The 18,296-nt window shown below is 40.9% G+C and overlaps 1 protein-coding gene across 6 annotated transcripts in view; it reads right to left on the reverse strand.

The window, feature by feature from the left end:
* Window positions 1–5,511: 5,511 nt before the first annotated feature.
* RAP1GDS1 (Rap1 GTPase-GDP dissociation stimulator 1) overlaps window positions 5,512–18,296 on the reverse strand; it is a 157,831-nt gene continuing 145,046 nt past the window's right edge. For 5 of the 6 annotated variants that reach the window (XM_024212836.3, XM_024212838.3, XM_024212834.3 and 2 more), the window contains 4 exons: window positions 16,467–16,606; window positions 12,154–12,280; window positions 10,476–10,604; window positions 5,512–6,181 (listed from right to left, as the gene is read on the reverse strand). In XM_024212836.3, the coding sequence (XP_024068604.3) occupies window positions 6,054–6,181; window positions 10,476–10,604; window positions 12,154–12,280; window positions 16,467–16,606 (524 nt within the window). In that variant the 3' untranslated portion in view covers window positions 5,512–6,053. The remainder of the gene's footprint in view (window positions 6,182–10,475; window positions 10,605–12,153; window positions 12,281–16,466; window positions 16,607–18,296) is intronic. The other variant, XM_024212837.3, reaches the window with a different exon arrangement.

Consider the following 18,296-nt stretch of genomic DNA (forward strand, 5'->3'; position numbering starts at 1 on the left):
AGTAAAATGTGGTTGTGCTGGCAAAAAGTTTGGGAACCACTGGCATACACAGTTCTCGTTAAGTATGAAGTTTAGCTGTAGCCAGTGAGGGTGGTGGGGGGAGGTTTATTCCCAGGTTCATCAAGAAATGGCAAAACCAAGAAATCCAATTTCTGAAACTGCCTGAAGAGGGCGAATTCTGCCTGAACAGAGGATCAAGGTGAGTTATGCCAAGTTACAGTAACCGGAATGTTGCAGCAACCTTTGGCTTGTACAGGTGACAAGTTACAATGTAGGTATTAATGGCCTTTTCTGATTGTATTATGAGCATAGAAGGAAAGTTTATTCCGCCTTGAATATCTGCTACTGACACTTCAGGTTGTAAAAAATCTGTGTTTATACTGAGCTTACTTTAGATTGTTCCCCCAGCCCAGTCTCTTGGGGATGTATGAAGGATATACAGGTCTGTCTCATCTTACGCAGGGGTTCCGTTCCGCGGTTAGCGCGTAAAGCGAAAACCGTGTATAGCCAAAACCCCATTGAGTTCAATGGCGGGCGAAATCGCCTGCACTACAGGTATAGTATTAAAACACTTTTTTTTTTGTTTTTTGTTTTGTTTTTGCGTAAAGTTGAAATTGCGCATGTTAAATGCGCGTAAGATGCGACAGACCTGTACATTAGTTTCTAGAATGTATTCTTTTTCTTTTGAGTCTTAAAAATCTTTGGACACCCAGTAAACCCCATTGCTTCCTTTTGACTTGTCTTTGTATTTCATTCTTCCAATTCAGAGATGACAATGCTTATTTTTGAAACACAGGCCAGAGCATTGTTGTTTACAGCCCATTTCACTGCTAAGCCGAGACCCCAAGGGCCATATTTTAACCCAGCCTCTACATCTGTAGTCCACCATTTGTTCAGTAATTTTCTGTCAAATGCCATTTGTGTATACAGTTGTCTTCACACATGCAAATAGTTGTGCTTGCAAAATGGTAAATTCAAATGTTGAGGCCATTTAAATATATATGGTGCTAAGATTTTGGTGAGAGCTTTGGGTGAAGGCCCCTTTTAAGTTTTAGTCAAAGAAAAAACATGATGGTTTCATCCCATGATGCAGTGAGGGATGTGTTTACAACAACTTTCATCGAAATTAGACTCTTTTCTAGGAGACCGCAAGCTCCTCTGTGTGTTTCTTCTCTGTAAAACATCATTATGCATCTATAGTACTATAGACATATTATAATAAAACCATGTAAGTTAAAGCCGTAGACCTAGGACAAGACTTGGCTAATTAAGTTCTGATGGGTGCCGTTATTTCTAACTTAATACCAATGCGTATTACTGATGAGGCCTCTGCTGCAGGACACGTCGAGATGGAAGAAAGTGCATTTGACATCCTGACTTTGTCAAAATATAGGTAAAAAATTGCAGTTTTTTAAAAACAAACATTTTAAATTTCTTTGTTTTCAGAGCAGAATGTCATTGAGAGTGGAGGCGCAATTGGTTGCTGCCATTTGCTCTTGTGTGATAACATTTCACCATTAGTCAGGGACCAGCTTTTCATTATGGACCAGGGACTTGCAGCAGTTATGGACCAGGAAGGTGCCTTTATAGTGTCAGGTAGGTGACGAGGCACATGGACATGAAGATAAATTACTGATTTCAGAGCACTGTTGCTGCATGAAGGATTTACCTGTTTTATTCTACCCTTTCTGTTAATCATGGGATCTATTCAAACACAGATTTATAGATTTCTTTTTAAGGCTAGAAGGGACAATTACAATCCTCTAGTCTGACCTGCATAAGAGAGGCCATAGAACTTCACCCAACGATTCCTGCATCAACTTGTGGTTCAATTGAAGTGTATCTTTTTAGAATAACATATTGCCTAGTGGTCTTTAACATGTGATGGACATGTGTGGTCGTAGCACAACTTGTTTTATTACTTACTAATGGAGCTATCGGTATTATGTGTATTCTTTACTGTTTCATGATTAAGCTCCTTTGATAACTGTTAAAGTATACATTTAAAAAGCTTGCATGTTGTTTCTGGCAGATGGCTGTGGCTAATAATTATCCATTTTCTGCATCATTATTGTCTTTGGGATGGCATTTCGAAGTTCCTATGTCCATATTACTGGATGGTGCAGCCTTCGTGGTCTGAATGAAACTCCCCAGGAGGTTATATTTTTATTTAAACAAATTATATCCAGTAGAGTCTGTGGTTTAATGCAATGCTTTATACACAAATTTAATTAGCAAAAAAATCTAGTGCTCCCTTTTTTTTAACCTTAAATATCTGCCACCAGGAAAAACTTAGGGGGCTGAGTTTTTCCCAGTGAAATGTCTTGTACAAGGCCAGGCTGATAAGATACATGAAACACTTTGTTCAAACATTAGCAGATGTGTTTTTGCTGAGGCTGATGATTTGTGAGACAGTAAATCTGGTCTATGTCTGTATGACCGTTACAAGTCAAATGCAGTAGCTTGATACTGTCTGCTCCTCCTAGCCCTTTGAGTATGGCAGCCACAGCTCCTTTCAGCTTAGTTTGCAGTAGGCGGCAAGCAGTGAGATGTCTGACACTACAGGCATAAAAATAACTCGAGCAGTACAGGTTACAAGCTATATTTGGATGTTATCTATCTACTGTACATCTATTCATAAATCAAACTTCACTCCAGCAGTTTGAACTCATTTGACTTCAGCAAAATGGATAGAATGAAATGTAAAAGGATAGTCAAATGCATTCCAGACAATACATAGATCTGTGCAAGAAATAGTTTTCCTCATTAGTGGAGGCTCTTAGACTAAATGATTCAATAGCAACAATAAGTACTTGGGTATGTAGAAATGTGATAAACTTTGATCCAGTCAAAACAGCAGAGGGTTCACTCTGACAGATCCATTTCTGTATGCAGGGAGCTCTCCCTTTTTAACATCATTATTAGCAGTGCTATAGACCATCTACCGTGTTTCCCCGAAAGTAAGACATCCCCCGAAAATAAGACCTACTTCCAGTTTTGCCTCTCGCTGTAATATAAGGCATCCCCCCGAAAATAAGACCTCCCCGATAATAAGGCCACCCCGGAATATAAGGCCCCGAAGCTCCAGGAAAAATAAGACCTCCCCTGAAAATAAGACCTAGCGCATCTTTGGGAGCAAAAATTAATATAAGACACTGTCTTATTTTTGGGGAAACAGGGTAGTAATCTGAATGGATGACAATATATACAGTTACATAAGGGCCTAAGGAATATAACTACTCAGGGGCATAAGTGAATCGCTAACTGCTTACTTAGAGCATACCAGTACTTAGATTACAAGCTCTTTGGGGCAGGGACTGTCTGTGTTCAGAACCTAGCACAATGGGGTCCCGGTTGTTGATTGTGGCTCCCGGGCTCTACAGAAGTATAAAAAAATCAATGACTGACTGGGATTAGGATGAAACTTTTTTTTTTATGGGCATGTTATTGTACAGTTGCCCATAATGGGGTTTTTTGCATCTTCCACTGAAGCATCTAGGATTGGTTGCTAGTGTCTGAGACAGGACATTGGACTACCTGGATCACTGACTTGATTTTGTATGAGAATTCATATGTTCTTACGTCATCAGTTTGACTCAGCCGTAGCGAAAAGTCATTATCATTTGCTGGCTGTTTGCTGGCCTACCTGAAAGGAGGCCATCCAGTTCCTGGCAAATAGAAACAGACTGAAGCTGCAAGGATGACACCCCCTTCTCTTCGAGGTTATTGAGCCAGAGCACTGGTATTTGGTTAAGTTGCTAGCATGTTACAAATGTTCCAAGAACAGCTGTGAGGCTCAGAAGCTTCTGGTGCTCAAGCCTGTGTCAACTGGCAACTTTACAGGAGACTAGTTAAAATTCTCTTATGCAGCATTTCTGCGTTTTATATGCTTCTCTCTGAACAGCTGCTGGAAGATGCTCTTTATAAATCTGTCTCCTGAAAAGCTTTTATATCTGAGTGCCTTTAAAAGTTCTTCCCTGATCAGGGCCATAGCATCCAGCTCAATGGCCCGGGGACACGTATGGCATTATCCCCGGGAAGTAGACACTTCAAACAAGACATGTCCCGAAACAGGTCCTTGACTCCCTGAGATGGTGAACAGCCCAGGAAGATGTTTGTAGGGGTCTTTCCATATGTTTGCCAGACAGGTTCTCACCGCCATCACCACCATCTTGATGGGATGGTGTACAAATCTGCAACCCAGAATGGCACAGGGTATCTGGAGCCCTGGAGAAAGGAACCACAGCATCCATCTGTTGGACCTCAGGGTGATCAAACCATTGTTATGTTTTGTCCATGTCCTTCTCAGAACCAGAGTCTGATAGCTCTCCTTCTGCAGCAGAGGAGGAAGTGTCTTGAGTCAGAGGACGAATACCTTTGGGGCTTTTTTTTAGCCTTTTTTGTTTGGATTTTTTTGCATGTTTTGCAAGCCTGGCTATGCCATGAGAGGGTCTTTTGTGGCTAGTCTTGTGCAAGGCCTGGAGCCTTTTGGAAATTTCTCCCTTGGAGTCCTCTCCCATAGGCTCCCACTCCTCCCAGGATGGAGGATGGGGACTCACTGCCACAGTTTCCTGACTCAAGCTGGAAGGAGGGGTGGGAGGGGCTTTGGGCCAGGACCAGGTGCCCTGCTAGGGACTTATCCTTATGGTCCTGAATTGCCCCAGGACTAACACCATAGGCCGGCTGACTGAGGTCCTCCTCATCCTTAGAGCTTCACCCAGTTTGGCTCTGTTTCATGGTCAGGCTTTCCTGTGGTGGAGTCACAGCTTGTTGGGGGCTAGAGGTCGCAATGTGCCTGTTTGACTAAAATCTCCATGCCCTGGCAGCACGAGGGTCAGCTGGTTGAGAACAGACAGGGCATAATTTGCCTTCTGTGGATCCTGTTAAAAATTTCTTGCAGAGGGAACACTATTCGGGCTTAGCCCCGCTCTGGCATCCCTAAAAGAGGGCCGAGGAGCTCATCAGGGAGGCGCCACAGCGCTGCTGAATACCCTGTCCAGGAGGAGGAGAAAACGAAGCTACTTGTTTCTACCTGAAAATTAAAAAGGGCAATGGAAAGGTTGGGAGCAGAGAATGGTGACTGAGAGCTGCTGCAGAGGTGGAAGATCTGGCGGCAAGCTGGAGAAAATGGGCAGGGCCAGCATGGGCTGTGCTGCAGCCTTGAATTGCCTCTGGAAGTGCACACAGGAGGTGAAGGGCACATGTGTAGCAGAATTGTGGGAGATGCTGGGCTGCAGAAAAGGATTGTACATTGGCATAAATGCTAGGGCCAATGCCCAAAATCACTTTACTAAGCCACACGACATCCCCTGCAGAGTACACACTAATGAGGAGAGAAAAATGGATTTCAATGATTTAAAATGGTATCCTTTGTATTTCTTCTTTAAACTGAAGACCTCGATTACCTGAGAGTCAGGCCCATCACTAAAACGGGCTTCTCATCATGCACGGTATGGTCATTAATTCTGCATTTAAATACAAAAAGGACAAGCCAGAGGATTAAGTGTGAGAGCACTGGAATTTTTATTTGTTACCTCTAGGTACCGTGAGTTTGACATTACTAGGCAAGACCAGTGAATGAGCAGCAATACATTCCATTCATACCTGTGTTTCCAAAGCACCAAAAATGGAGCTAGATTTACTATTTAATCCTATAATCAATACTCTAGCTTGGACGTGCTGCCTCCTGTATTGTCCCTAATTTAGCAATACGTTATTATGCAGTTAGGGGTGTGAGGAAAGAGTCATCATGTAGTACCACTTTTACATCATCATAGGACTACAACATGCACATTCTACTGTGTGGCCCAAGCAACAAGAATACAAGTAGAACATTTATGGGTGCAGACTTGTTTCTGACAGATTTATGTTAACACCACCTATGGATTTTAGAAACCTTATTGGACAGGTACCTACAGCAGTTCATCAATTTGTGTGGGAACATTACATGCATGCACAAGTGACACAGTGGAAAACATAGCAGGAGCGGCAGCAGGACAGAGGACAAAGGTGAAATCCACGATGGGATGCTCTATGGAAACTGGAGACCTTCCTCAGCTTTCTACTGCGAGTCTCTGCTCTGTTAGTGAGGCCTGCTGGGCAACAGTTTTGTTCTCATGGCTGCGGAGTTTTGATACAACTTCTAGAAATGCCAGGTTCTGCACTTCCTTGTGAAGGGGTTCTGGAAAACAGAAGCAAGAAGGTTTCACACTTTGCAGTCTCAGAGCATGTCTCTATGCACATACCTAAATTTTCTTGGGCTGCTAATGAGACACTCTTTCCTTATGTTCTACTCTTGTACTCGAAACTAATTGAGGTGATGGAGCTAATGGAGCCCACACATAAAGAGGAGGTACTCTCATGTTACAGAGCACAGAAAAGCCTGGGTCAGAGAGGTAACCGTGCCTCTTTAGCAATAACCCAGAAAGGCAGCACCACTTTTGAGTGCAGTGATATCTACAGAAATAACTCTAGAGCCTAATTTTGTAATGTGTTGAGGATCCACAATTCCCACGCAATTCAGCTGGAGCGGTGGGGGCTCAGCCTTTATGAAATTCCATGCCCAGATGCCTTTCAATATGGTTACTGGTAGACGAATGTATAGCCAGAACCTCTCACCTTGTTCCCTATACTGGTCTTGCAAAGCCAGTGACCTCATCTTCAGGGCTCACCATAAAGCTCATCTATTGAAAACCTGTGTGTGTGTCTGTGTGTGTCTGTCATGGTTCTTTACCTGACACTGCATCACTTGGTTATTGTTAATCGGCTTATTATAAGTGTGTTCATTTTCACTGATGCATTTACAAAACAAGTATCCGATGCATGGCCTGGTCCCTCTAAAATGGTGAGCATTTGTTTTCTTTTGCTTTAAGAAATTAGCATGGATTGCTTTGTACATTATTGGGTACATAACTTAGGGTGGGAAAAAAGTGATGCAAGCCCATAGCACTGACTTGAATTGTTTTTCAAGTACATCATGAGTTCTGTTGAAACAGCTGGAGGCTATATATTGTAGGCACTGCATTTTTGAAAAAATGTGCTTCGGACTTTATTTATATGCAGGGTAGGAAATTCTAGTAGACTCCAAATCAGCAACAAGATCCAAATATACTTCTGCTTCCCCAGGTGCTGCCAATTAAACTGAGCCCTGGGCTGCTCATGAGAAATATGAACCTCTGTTTCAAATTAGCGACATTTCACACAAAGGATATGTGCTTCTTTTCCTTGTAGCAAATTTTCTGTGACATTTGTTTCCTGTTCACCTGCTTTCAATTATCTTGCAAGTTTTACCCCCCTACTGTGTGACAGCAGAGCCAGTGCTGTGCATCTGAGAACTTTTGTACACTGTGAACAATTTCAATTAAGCTGTTTTCACTTCTGGGGTTATTCTACGGTGTAAGCACTTTCTATCCTCCTACTTCCAGGATATCGCCATGTTTAAGCAGGTGTTACCAAATCAACTTTCAGCAACTTACTGAGTTACAATGGCAGAAAAGCTCTGTTTAGCCAGACTCTTAGGAGCCTCAGGGCCTTCATACATAGTGACTGTGTTAGGTTTGAATGCCCTGATTTTTTTTCTTATCCTTTAAGTTACACTGTTTACATTTCCCATTGTCATCATTCTCTCCTCTTTTAACACTCTGACTTCATTGCAACACCAGTTCCCAGCTGGCAAGAAATATTTATTTAACTGGTAATATGCAACTGCCAGCACAAAGACGTGAAATGTAATATCACTTCACTGTAACAAAGTATAGTGACAACAGCTTCCATTGTAGAAACCAATTATAATATCAATCCACTACTTCAGTGAGAGATACTTAGCCTCTATGGCCACTGCAGCTAAGAGTGTGCTTCCCAGCCTGGGGCGACAGATGTGCTACCTCTGCTCAAGCTAAAGCACACTAAGAATAGCAGTGTGGATGTTGAGGCATGGGTAGCCACCCTAATATAGGCCTGTCCATCCCCCTCGGTCTGTATTTGGGTGGCTAGCCTGAGTGCCACCCATGCCATAAAAACCATGCTGCTATTTTTAGCACGCTAGCACATCTGTCTACCCGCGCTGGAGGGCACTCTTGCCGGTGCAGTGTAGACATACCCTATAAAACCACAGGGCTTAGAAGCTACAGAGTTCTTAGCTGCAGATATTTTCTACGTGGATATTATTTTAAAATAACTTCAACAACCTCTTCACTCACTGGCAGAGAAAACATCAAAACTTACAAGCATAAATATTCAATCTATATAGAGATTGGTGACATAAAAGGGAAGGACTTGGTCGGGTGGAGAAGAAGATACATTTGCAGTTAATAGCAGGCTTGAAGTCCCAAAGTGGGGCACCCCTTTAAGTATTAGTTAAGACTAAAACACCACGTTTCCTTATTTTAGAGCAGGCGAGAGCTGCAGAAACATAGTCACCTCTTCCTGGTGTTAAGAACCAGGGGAATGAAAAATGCAAACATGTGGCAAAAACTCTGGGGCATGCTGCATGAAACAGGTAGCTCAAGGAATGCACAGACGCTAAAGGGGCAAGTCGAAGATCAACAAACAGGTAAAAGAAGCTCCTGAGAATTGCTCCCAAGACATTCATATTGAGAGGGACTCGGAGAACCACCAACACCAAATGGATTAAAAATGTTGGAGTTCAACACAATAGTGTGGATTTCATCACTAAAGCTGATGATAAGTGGGTCTATTATCACTTCACTGACTCTAAATTCTGCACTTTATATCCTGCCTTGTGCATATTGCTCTAAAGATCGCTCACCACCCCTAGAACCTTGCAGTAATATAGCAGGCATCATTAGCAAACACTGCAGTAAAAACTGAAGCCTTGTTTACACACACAAGTTGCATCCATTTAAATCAATTTAGTTAAACTGATGCAAACCCCTGTGTGGACACTTTTAAATCATTTTGCACCTGGTCCATACCAATATAGTTTAATTCAGTGTGCAATTTTGTGTGTAGAGAAGACCTGAGCTCCAGTTTTAATTTTAACCCCATTCTTTTTTATCTTTTTAGCTGCTTGTAAATTTCTCAAATTCTGTTTGGGATGAAATTTGATCCCACCCTAAAATGCATTAGTTTTGGGAAACCTGAGTAAAATCAATTTAATCATTTTTTAATAGCGTGGGAATGAAATGCTCTCCCCAGATATTCCTACTTAAATTTTGTGTATCCCTTCCTCAAAAGGCTGACGGATAAAATGCCAAACTTTGGCTCATTGCGCAGTCCTCAAAACAATCCAAAGTTTGAAGGAAACTGGCTCAATAATTTTAAAGTTCTGAATGTTTAAAGGTGTCATGTTTACAAGGGATGTTAGAACAGGTTTTGTTCATCTTTACACAGTGCCCTAGAGTAAAGTGGCTCAGAAAGTTGGCATGAGCAGTTAAGGCCTATAGAGCACAGCGCTTTCCCCAGGGAGGGAATACCACCGCCCCCCCCAGCAAAGAGCTGTGACTCAGGCACCATTTTAAGTATTTTAGCAGTGCTTGTTTCTTTTATCACACACTTCTATTTATTCTTTCTATTTTCTTTTTCCATTTTCTAGCATGTCTTGTTTTTTAATTTTTTCTTCTAATTTTTTTCTTTCATTTTTTTAAATTTAGAACAAAAATAAGGAGATTCATTGCGGGGGTGGGGTGGGGGAGAACCAACCCTAACTTTACTGTAGTGTTAAGAAAAACTAAGTGTGCAAATGATAGGAAACATGGAGTTAAAGGCAAATGCTAAGCTCCCTGCTATATACTTGTGTATATGCACAGATATGCCAAAGTGCTAAGTGCCCCTGAGGTCCCACTGAAGTCTGGAAATTAGGGAGAACTCAGCACCACGCAGGAGCTATCGTCTGAGTTATTACTATTACGTATTATTTATCATGCAAAAAATATACTTTAATATTATCCAGCACTGAGTTGTTATATAGCCTTCTGTACACATGGTAGAACTGATTTCCTTCTCTCTCAACACCAGGGCCGGCTCCAGGCACCAGCTTAGCAAGCAGGTGCTTGGGGTGGCCAATTCAAAGGGGAGTCAGTCTGTCCGGTATCGGGGCGGGATGTGCGGGTCTTCGGCGGAGGGTCCCTCATCCCCTCTCTTCCTCTTTGAGCTGCCGCCGAATTTCCGCCGAAGAGGAAGAGAGGGAGGACCCGCCGCCGAAGTGCCGCAGAAGAAGCGGCGCGGTTGAGCTGCCGCCGAAGTGCCGCTGCTCGTCTTTTTTTTTTTTTTTTGCCACTTGGGGCAGCAGAAAAGCTGGAGCCGGCCCTGCTCAACACTATAAATTAGGAGTGACTCCACCATAGTCGGTGGGGTTATGTCCATGTACAATCAGTGTGAGTGGAGAACAGAGCCCAGTGTATGTAGTAGAGGCGCAGCATCCAAGCTGAAAAAAGAGAGTTTAGTTTTTAAAGGTGGGGGTGGGGATGAGGGGAAAAGCAAGAAGCAGAATAAAGCAGCACCTTGTAAATACTCACCAGATCCCATGAGAGCACAGATCAACACCATGGAGTTGTATTTGATTTCTGGAGCACTCCTCTCATCTGAGAGCAGTCTGTGTAGAATCTGGACTAGTTTAGCATTTTCGAGATCCTTCTCAGCAGTGACTGCAATACAAATAAGTGAAAGTTGTAAATCCAAGAATATCATCTGTCAGTTTTGATGCACAGTGTTTAGCCACGTACTGAAATATTTATCTCCTGCACTGTAAAAGTGGTGCTGTGACGTCTTCAAGAGTTGCCTGATATGAAATGAAATATATATATATATATATATATATATATATATATATATATATATATATGTTACAATGTTAAGTCCTTGTGAAATAGTTTTATATTAAACTAAAATCCTGATGGAAAATCCACTCTCATTCTGAATACTGAGAAGCCAACCCCTGCTAGCCTTCCTCAGTCAATACTCGTGTTGACTAAATGCTTTCCAGATTTTTGAGGGAATAAAAACGGAGGGTGTGATCTTTGAAATCAAAAGGAACTGAGGGTGCTCAGCACCTATTCAGAATGCTCAATACTTAGTAGGATCAGGCCTTGAGTAAGGAATACATGATTTGGGCAAAGTTTTACAGGGACACTGTCAACTTAGTTTAGGCCCAAAATGTAATTGTTTGAAGACAAATGGGGAGGGAGTAAAAGACCAAAATGAATAAATATATTTTTTTAAATTTTTTTTTCAATGTGATGAATTTATTTTTATATCTAATGCTTCTTTGCAGTGTTTTGGAAGCAGAACACAACAGCATTCTGCTAGTGCATGAGAACAAGAGATGAAACTGAACGCAAAAGTAAGTAATGTTGAACCATCTAGTTCTATTGTCCAAGATGAGGGAAGTACAAAGAGCAAGCAAGCAGGATAAATGGTGGAAAGGAAAATTAATTTTTTAAAATTCTTTCAACTTTAGCCAACTTTAAGGTGTTAGCAACACAGGACATGGCATTTAAAAATACATGATTTTTATATTGATATTATCAATCTATTTTTGTTGCTGAGAAATTTAATAAAATCGGTAATAGCCATTATCTGAGCAGCACCCACCATTTTACTAGCTTCCTTATGACTGCACCAGCAGCTAGCCGATGTCCTATCTTGGCAGTTCTCACTAAACTGGCTTAGGATGTCTACATTCAAGTGTAGCCAGAACTAGGTGCTATTAAAAACCTTTCCCTAGATTAGCCTCCTGACTAGGCTAGAACCATTTTTTTAAATCACATGGTTGATAGTGTCTCCAGTCTGAAATGTAATTATAAATATGACATCCTAGGGTTCCATGCGTATCATCTCGGAGTCCCACGGCATCGTTATGTAAAAAGATGATTTTTCTAACTATTAGTCATTGCTAACTCTACCTAGGATCTGAAAGTCATTCTTGGGCCTTTCTAGTTCACACATCATCACCTGTAATAAAGATTCTGCAAGGCAAACTTGAACTGTACAACCCCGTTTTTGCCTGTATATGGATATGTTAACATAGATTCCCATGCTCATGAAAGCAAATATCTTGTCAAACTGGTAGATTTCTGCAGGATCCCATACAGCTCTACCCACAGAACTCACTTATGCTTGGATTTTCCATCCCTAAGCCTCTCTTGAGCACAGACTAAAGGGAAAATAAGAAGAGCTAACCATCAAGATACTCACCTAATTCTAATGCTGCTATTAGTGCCAGAGCAACAAGAGCTTCGTTTTGCATTATTACATGTTCGCTAGTTGCCATGGTAGCTAAATGCTTGATGCCACCGCTCTGAACAATGGTCCTAATTACATCCTAAAATAAATAAGAATAACAGGACTGAAAAAAGTTTGTACTACACATTAACAGACTTGAATAATTTAGTTGTGATGTATGCTGTAAGTACATGTATTTACATTTACATAATACACGTGTGTTTGTGTGTATAGGCCAGTGGTTCTCAACAAGGGGTACGCGTACCCCTGGGGGTACGCAGAGGTCTTCCAAGGGGTACATCAACTCATCTAGATATTTACCTCGTTTTAAAACAGGCTACATAAAAAACACTAGCGAAGTCAGTACAAACTAAAATTTCATACAGACAACGACTTGTTTATACTGCTCTATATACTATACACTGGAATATTTATATTCCAGTTGATATATGGTCAAAATGAGAAAGTCAGCAATTTTTCAGTAATAGTGTCCTGTGCCACTTTTGTATTTTTTGCCTGATTTTGTAAGCAAGTAGTTTTTAAACTTGGGGGTATGCAAGACAAATCAGACTCCTGAAAGGAGTACAGTAGTCTGGAAAGATTGAGAGCCTTTGGTATATGTATTTATACATATTATAACACACATCTGGTTAAATTATGTAATTATTGGGTAATTACATAATAATACACACTGGTTAACCAAAAGTTTGAATTAAGCAATAATTTGGTTAAGTCTGTTCCCCACCCCTTTTCCAGGTTATACTGGATGAGATTGCTATCGTGCTTTGCAGACCAATTCGCTCTAAAAGGGACTGCCCTCCAGCTAACCCTGAGCCCCATTTAAAATCAGCCAATCTGCAAAGACAACTAGCTTTCTTCTCATTATCCTGTGGTGTTGAAACCCAGCCTGTTTGAAGCTGGCTAGCATCCCTTTGCTGTGCTCGGGGTATGGAGATCCAGAAGGACTCTTTTGTAAGCTTGGCTTTCAATCCCCCATCATCCAAAATGCCTCTTGTTCTTGGATTTTGGGATGACCCCCCAGACCTTTAGAAAAGGGAGGTTGTTCTGTATTCCAACTTATTTAATAATGGAAATTGTAGACTAGGAAAATGTGAAAAACAAAGTACATAGTCAGAAAGTGAATAGTATTCTCTCGAAACTGGTAATAAATATGAGACCATAAGGAATAAAAGTTACAGAACACTGCTGTATTTCTTTTTGTTCTAAAGCCAGCATTACAATAATTTTCCTGTTGCCCAAGACCTAGGAAACAAAAATGTTAACTGGATTAAATGCTTTTAGATATTTAAAGGGACTCTGTCAATGTTTTTAGGTCCAAAATTTTACTTGTATTTGTAATAAAATGATGGATGAAGGCCTCTGAGTTCTTTATCTATTTGTTTTTGGTTATTTTTTTAAATAGTCTTTTTCATAGGACCTACAAACCTCACACTGTTAAGTGCTTCTCCTAGAGCTAACACCAATCAATTTACTTTCAAGCTTCTGAGATGTTGTTACAAATGAGAGTAAGGGGAGAAAAGAAACTGTTTAAATGAAATACTACATTGTGTGTCAGTTGTTCTTTCTTCTGAGCGTACGTTGCGTCTGCAAAATATGTGTCTAAAAATCAGATAACTGTGTAGGCTGCAGGGTAGCTGCACAGGCAAATGCATTTTTGTGCCTGTTTCGCAGGTGCAACTTAAGCACCAAGGTTTGAAAATGTAGCCTGCCTTTTAAATGAAAATTTGATTTGTTACTTCAGTCCTTTTAGTAAGATGATTAAGTGAAATGCAATGACAAGGAGATGCAATAAAATATATCTTTCTATGCTCCCCTTTCTAACTGCAGCCACAAGCCAAAGACCACAAACTGAGCCACATGCTTAGAATGATTTATGTTCTAGTGCTTGCATAGATTATTGCACTTAGATTTTGTGTGCAAGGAAACAAAAAATACAAGCATAAGCCTGGAACCTCAAAATGTCTTCAGATAATCATGTTGAAGCTTCACATTTCTCAACATAACAACTGCATGGAAACACTTGGGACTAGGTTAGTCTCTGAGCTTACTGCCTAAGAAATTCACCACCAAAAAGCTCTTCACTTAATTTTGAATTACCTAATGCACATGAATATGTAAAAATTATCTTTCTTTTACTGCAACAAATCCCTTCTAATTAGACTCCTCTCTACTAAGTGCTGAGGATGTCCTGCAAAGCTCTGCCTTCAGCTTCAGTCACTGGGAATTGAGACAAAGAACCTCTCACCATAATTTTCTACAGAAGGGCCTAAGTGACTTGAAGCCCAAGTCCCATTTTCAAAAGTAACTCAGATACTTAGGGGCCTAAGTCTCTTTGAAAGTCAGTGGGTTCTAAACATCTAAGTCACTGAGGCACTTTTGAAAATGTCACCTTATCTTTTGTAGGTGCATGAATTTAAAATATGAGTGAAAGTACAGTAAAGAGCCATGCAGCTATGCCAACATCCAAATCTAGAGGGCAGTGCAAGTATAAAATTAAAAAAGAGTAAACTCATTTTTCCACTGTGTTGGACAGTCCTTGAGCTTCTAAAAGCTTCTTCACTCTGTGATTTTTGCTAAATTCTATGTCTAATACAACATTAGCTGTTCCACTCCAGTGTTAGTATCTTTGCTTTAAGTTTTTGAATGCAGTCGCTCTGCCACAGACTCCTAAAAACTCACATCTCTGCTCCCATGGTTTCTTAAAATAGCAGCAGAATTCACCACATGCACATGTGACTTGCAGACAGCAAGAAAGAAAGGTATTCAGAATTCTGGGAAAAATTAACATTGACTAATTTTAGAGGCTGAACACAAACCATAGGATGGGCAGGAGAAATATGAGAATACCCTTTGCATAGGAACTGACCGTGTAAAAGGGTAACTACCCATAGATCCCACTGACTTAAATGGGAGCTGAGTAATCTCAGCATCATGCAGGATCAGGCCCACAATGCACCTCTGTTTCTGCTCTGCAGTGCCATGAATCAGGTCATTCTTAACTTGTGAACATATTTCTCAAGTAGCATTTCCCAATATCAGGCTTGATCCTGCAGTGCATCTTATACAACGCATCACACTGAATCAATGGGTAAACTACAGGCCTGGCATAAGGAGGAACTACTCCCAGTGGTTGCAACAGGAGTCACACCTGCTAATTCCAGAGCTTTGTGTGGTCCAATATGACTACACAGATAAGCAAGGACTGCAGGTTCTGGTCTTTCATGTATTTTGTATAAACTCTGTGTAGTGTAGCTAACATGATGAGGCGTGTGCTAGAAGTGCATTGACAGACAGCTAGTAGTATCTTTGTACCTTGAGTATACACAAGTAGACCTTTGTAAGAAAATGTTTATAATTGAACAACCCTTTGAAAGCTTGAAACTGATAAAGAATAGCATTGAAAGTTTTGAAACACTTTTTATACTAATGAGCCAAAATTCTTTCTCTTTTACACAGGTGTAAATCTGGAGTAGAGTCATTGATAGTGAATGGAGTTACTGTGGATCTACACTAGTGTAATTCAGAGCAAAATTTACCACTCTGGCATTTATAAGTTACAGTATAAATATAGGTAGGTCAAAATTTGGGCCTACTAATCTAGACTGTGTCCCTTTAACAGGCTTCATATTTATGAAACAAAATGTTTTTTTAATCAAATAATTAGCATTTATATTCAACTTGGTGCTAATGTCTGATTGACAGGCCCCCCGGAGCCAGAAGTCCCATGTTGTCACACAGTAGAGGTAAGCACAGGAATTAGCCATGCAGTTTCCTTTTCACTCTGTCCCACGCACTTGGCTCAATCCTAACTAGATGGATCATTTCTAGGAGATGACAGGTAAGTCTCCATGTCCAATTAATCTTTGGCCTTTCTTCTGAGAATACCAACAAAGCTGCTTAATGCCTCTCCAATAGAAACTGGAGACAGGTCACTGGCTTATTTCAAACAGTCATCAGAAGGGGACTTTTAAATCAACATGGGTCCGTATGGGATTCATATAGATGACCTGGAGGTTGTCAATCTCCATTTGTCAATCTTCTGAGACATCCAGTCACATTACAAAATATGGCCATAATTCTGCAAGCTAATCTGCTTGGGTGGACTCTCCTTGATATAACTGGGGCTCACAACAGGCACAGACTCCATTCATGCCGATCTCATTGCAGGGGGTCAAGGTCTGTATTTCTAAACTGAAAATAGAGCATGGCATGACTTTCTTTTAAAGACTCTCCTCATGAACTGGATTTTTTCACCAGTAACTTACTTTTGATTTGCTATGTCGTATAAGTGCAGAAAGCAGTCTGTTTGACTCCCCCATCACACCTGCATGATCCTTGGCTTCACACCATTCCACCAACCGTTCAACCAATTTCACATTCTTTCCCAGCTGTTCAGCAGCTTCTGCTACATATGACACAAGCCAAAATAAAACAAGGTTGTCATTTTCCAGCATGTGTCAGAAATGTATGCATGAAAGTTTCTAAGAGGAAGAAAAATCGTAAAGAAGAATCTTGTTACTCTCTGCTAATAGACGGAAAGTCCCAGTTTGCATCGGTGAGCAAAACTGGTAAAAAATCGGGGTGGGAGGGAATTGCATAAAAAATTTCACAACATATTTTCCTGGTACATTTTTTTTTTTCCTTTTTCCTGGATGAAATTTTAAAATTTGAAATATTTTGACCATTGAGGTTTGTGGAATATTGAATATGAGAGACAAAAAAGGTGACAAAAAATCACATTCCCAGTAAGCCAATTCATAGATCTATAGATTTTTAAGGCCAGAGGGACCATTGTGATCATTTATCTGACCTCCTACATAAAACAGGTCCTAGGACTTTCCTGAACTAATTCTTTCTTCAAATCCAATAGCTGTGACTGAACTAGAGCAGATCTTTTTAGAAAAACATTCAATCTTGATTTAAAAATTTCCTGTGATGGTGAATTCAAGACAATCATCGGTAAGTTGTTCCAATGGCTAATTTCCCTCACTGTTAAAAATGTGCAGCTTTATTTCCAGTCTGAAGTTGCATAGCTTCAAATTCCAGCCATTGGATCTTGTTGTCTACTGGAATGAAGAATCCTCTTTTATCAGATTTCTGTTCCACATGTAGGTACTTATAAGCTGTGATCAAGTCACCCTTTAACCTTCTCACTGCCAAGATAAATAGATTGAGCTCCTTGAATCTTTCTCTCTAAGGCATGTTTTCCCATCCCTTAATCATTCTTGTGGCTCTTCTCTACCCCCACTCCAATTTTTCAACATTCTTCTTGAAATATGGACACTAGAACTGGACGCAGTATTCCATTAGTGGTCACACAAATGCCAAATACAAAGGTAATATAGCCTCTCCTCTCCTACTTGATATTCTCAGTATATAGAGCGCTGCATCACTCCTTTGAGGGGAACAAGTGAAAATAAAGATAGGTACCACTGGCTTTGTTCTGAAGATGATAGGGCCGTGCCCCTCCTTCACTGGAAGGAAAAAAAGGAGCAACAGAACTGGCAACTGTCCTATCTTCCCTCAGCACAGAACACAATAGCCATCTTTACCTTCACCACTGTCACCTCGATGGCTGTTCTCATGAAACACAAGTACAGAGGAAGTGGGGCTGCCTCTGAAGGGACGGTGGGATTGGTCTAATGGCTTCCATGTTCTATTCATCTCTGCCATCTAGTTTCTTTACTCCTGCAACATTTAACAAGGCCTGGGGAACAGTGGAGAACCTGGTCCCTCAACAGCATCAGTGGGAGCAGGAGCCAGCTAGAAGAGAGATGGGGAAGCACGTTATGTGCCCTTGTCCTGTCTCAGGATGGTACTGAGTACCACGGTTGGATTCAGAGGTGATGTAGCACTGTCCCATTGACTCACAAAGCAGTTTGATGTCCCTCTTTAATGACCTGATTTCCAGAGCTTGCCAATCTGTGCTGCAGCGAGGAGCAAATCAGCAAGTCCGCACTCAGTGCAGAATTGTACTTTACCATTGTGCAGATTAGTAAGGCTGTCCTATACTTTAGTTATAGATTTGCTGTGGTATATTCATAAATATACCACTATATCATCCATTGCTATTGGGTAAAAGGATGTAAATATTC

Source organism: Terrapene carolina, unplaced genomic scaffold, assembly GCF_002925995.2.
Source record: "Terrapene carolina triunguis isolate 2854851 unplaced genomic scaffold, T_m_triunguis-2.0 Scaffold436, whole genome shotgun sequence".
Lineage (NCBI taxonomy): Eukaryota > Metazoa > Chordata > Testudines > Emydidae > Terrapene > Terrapene triunguis.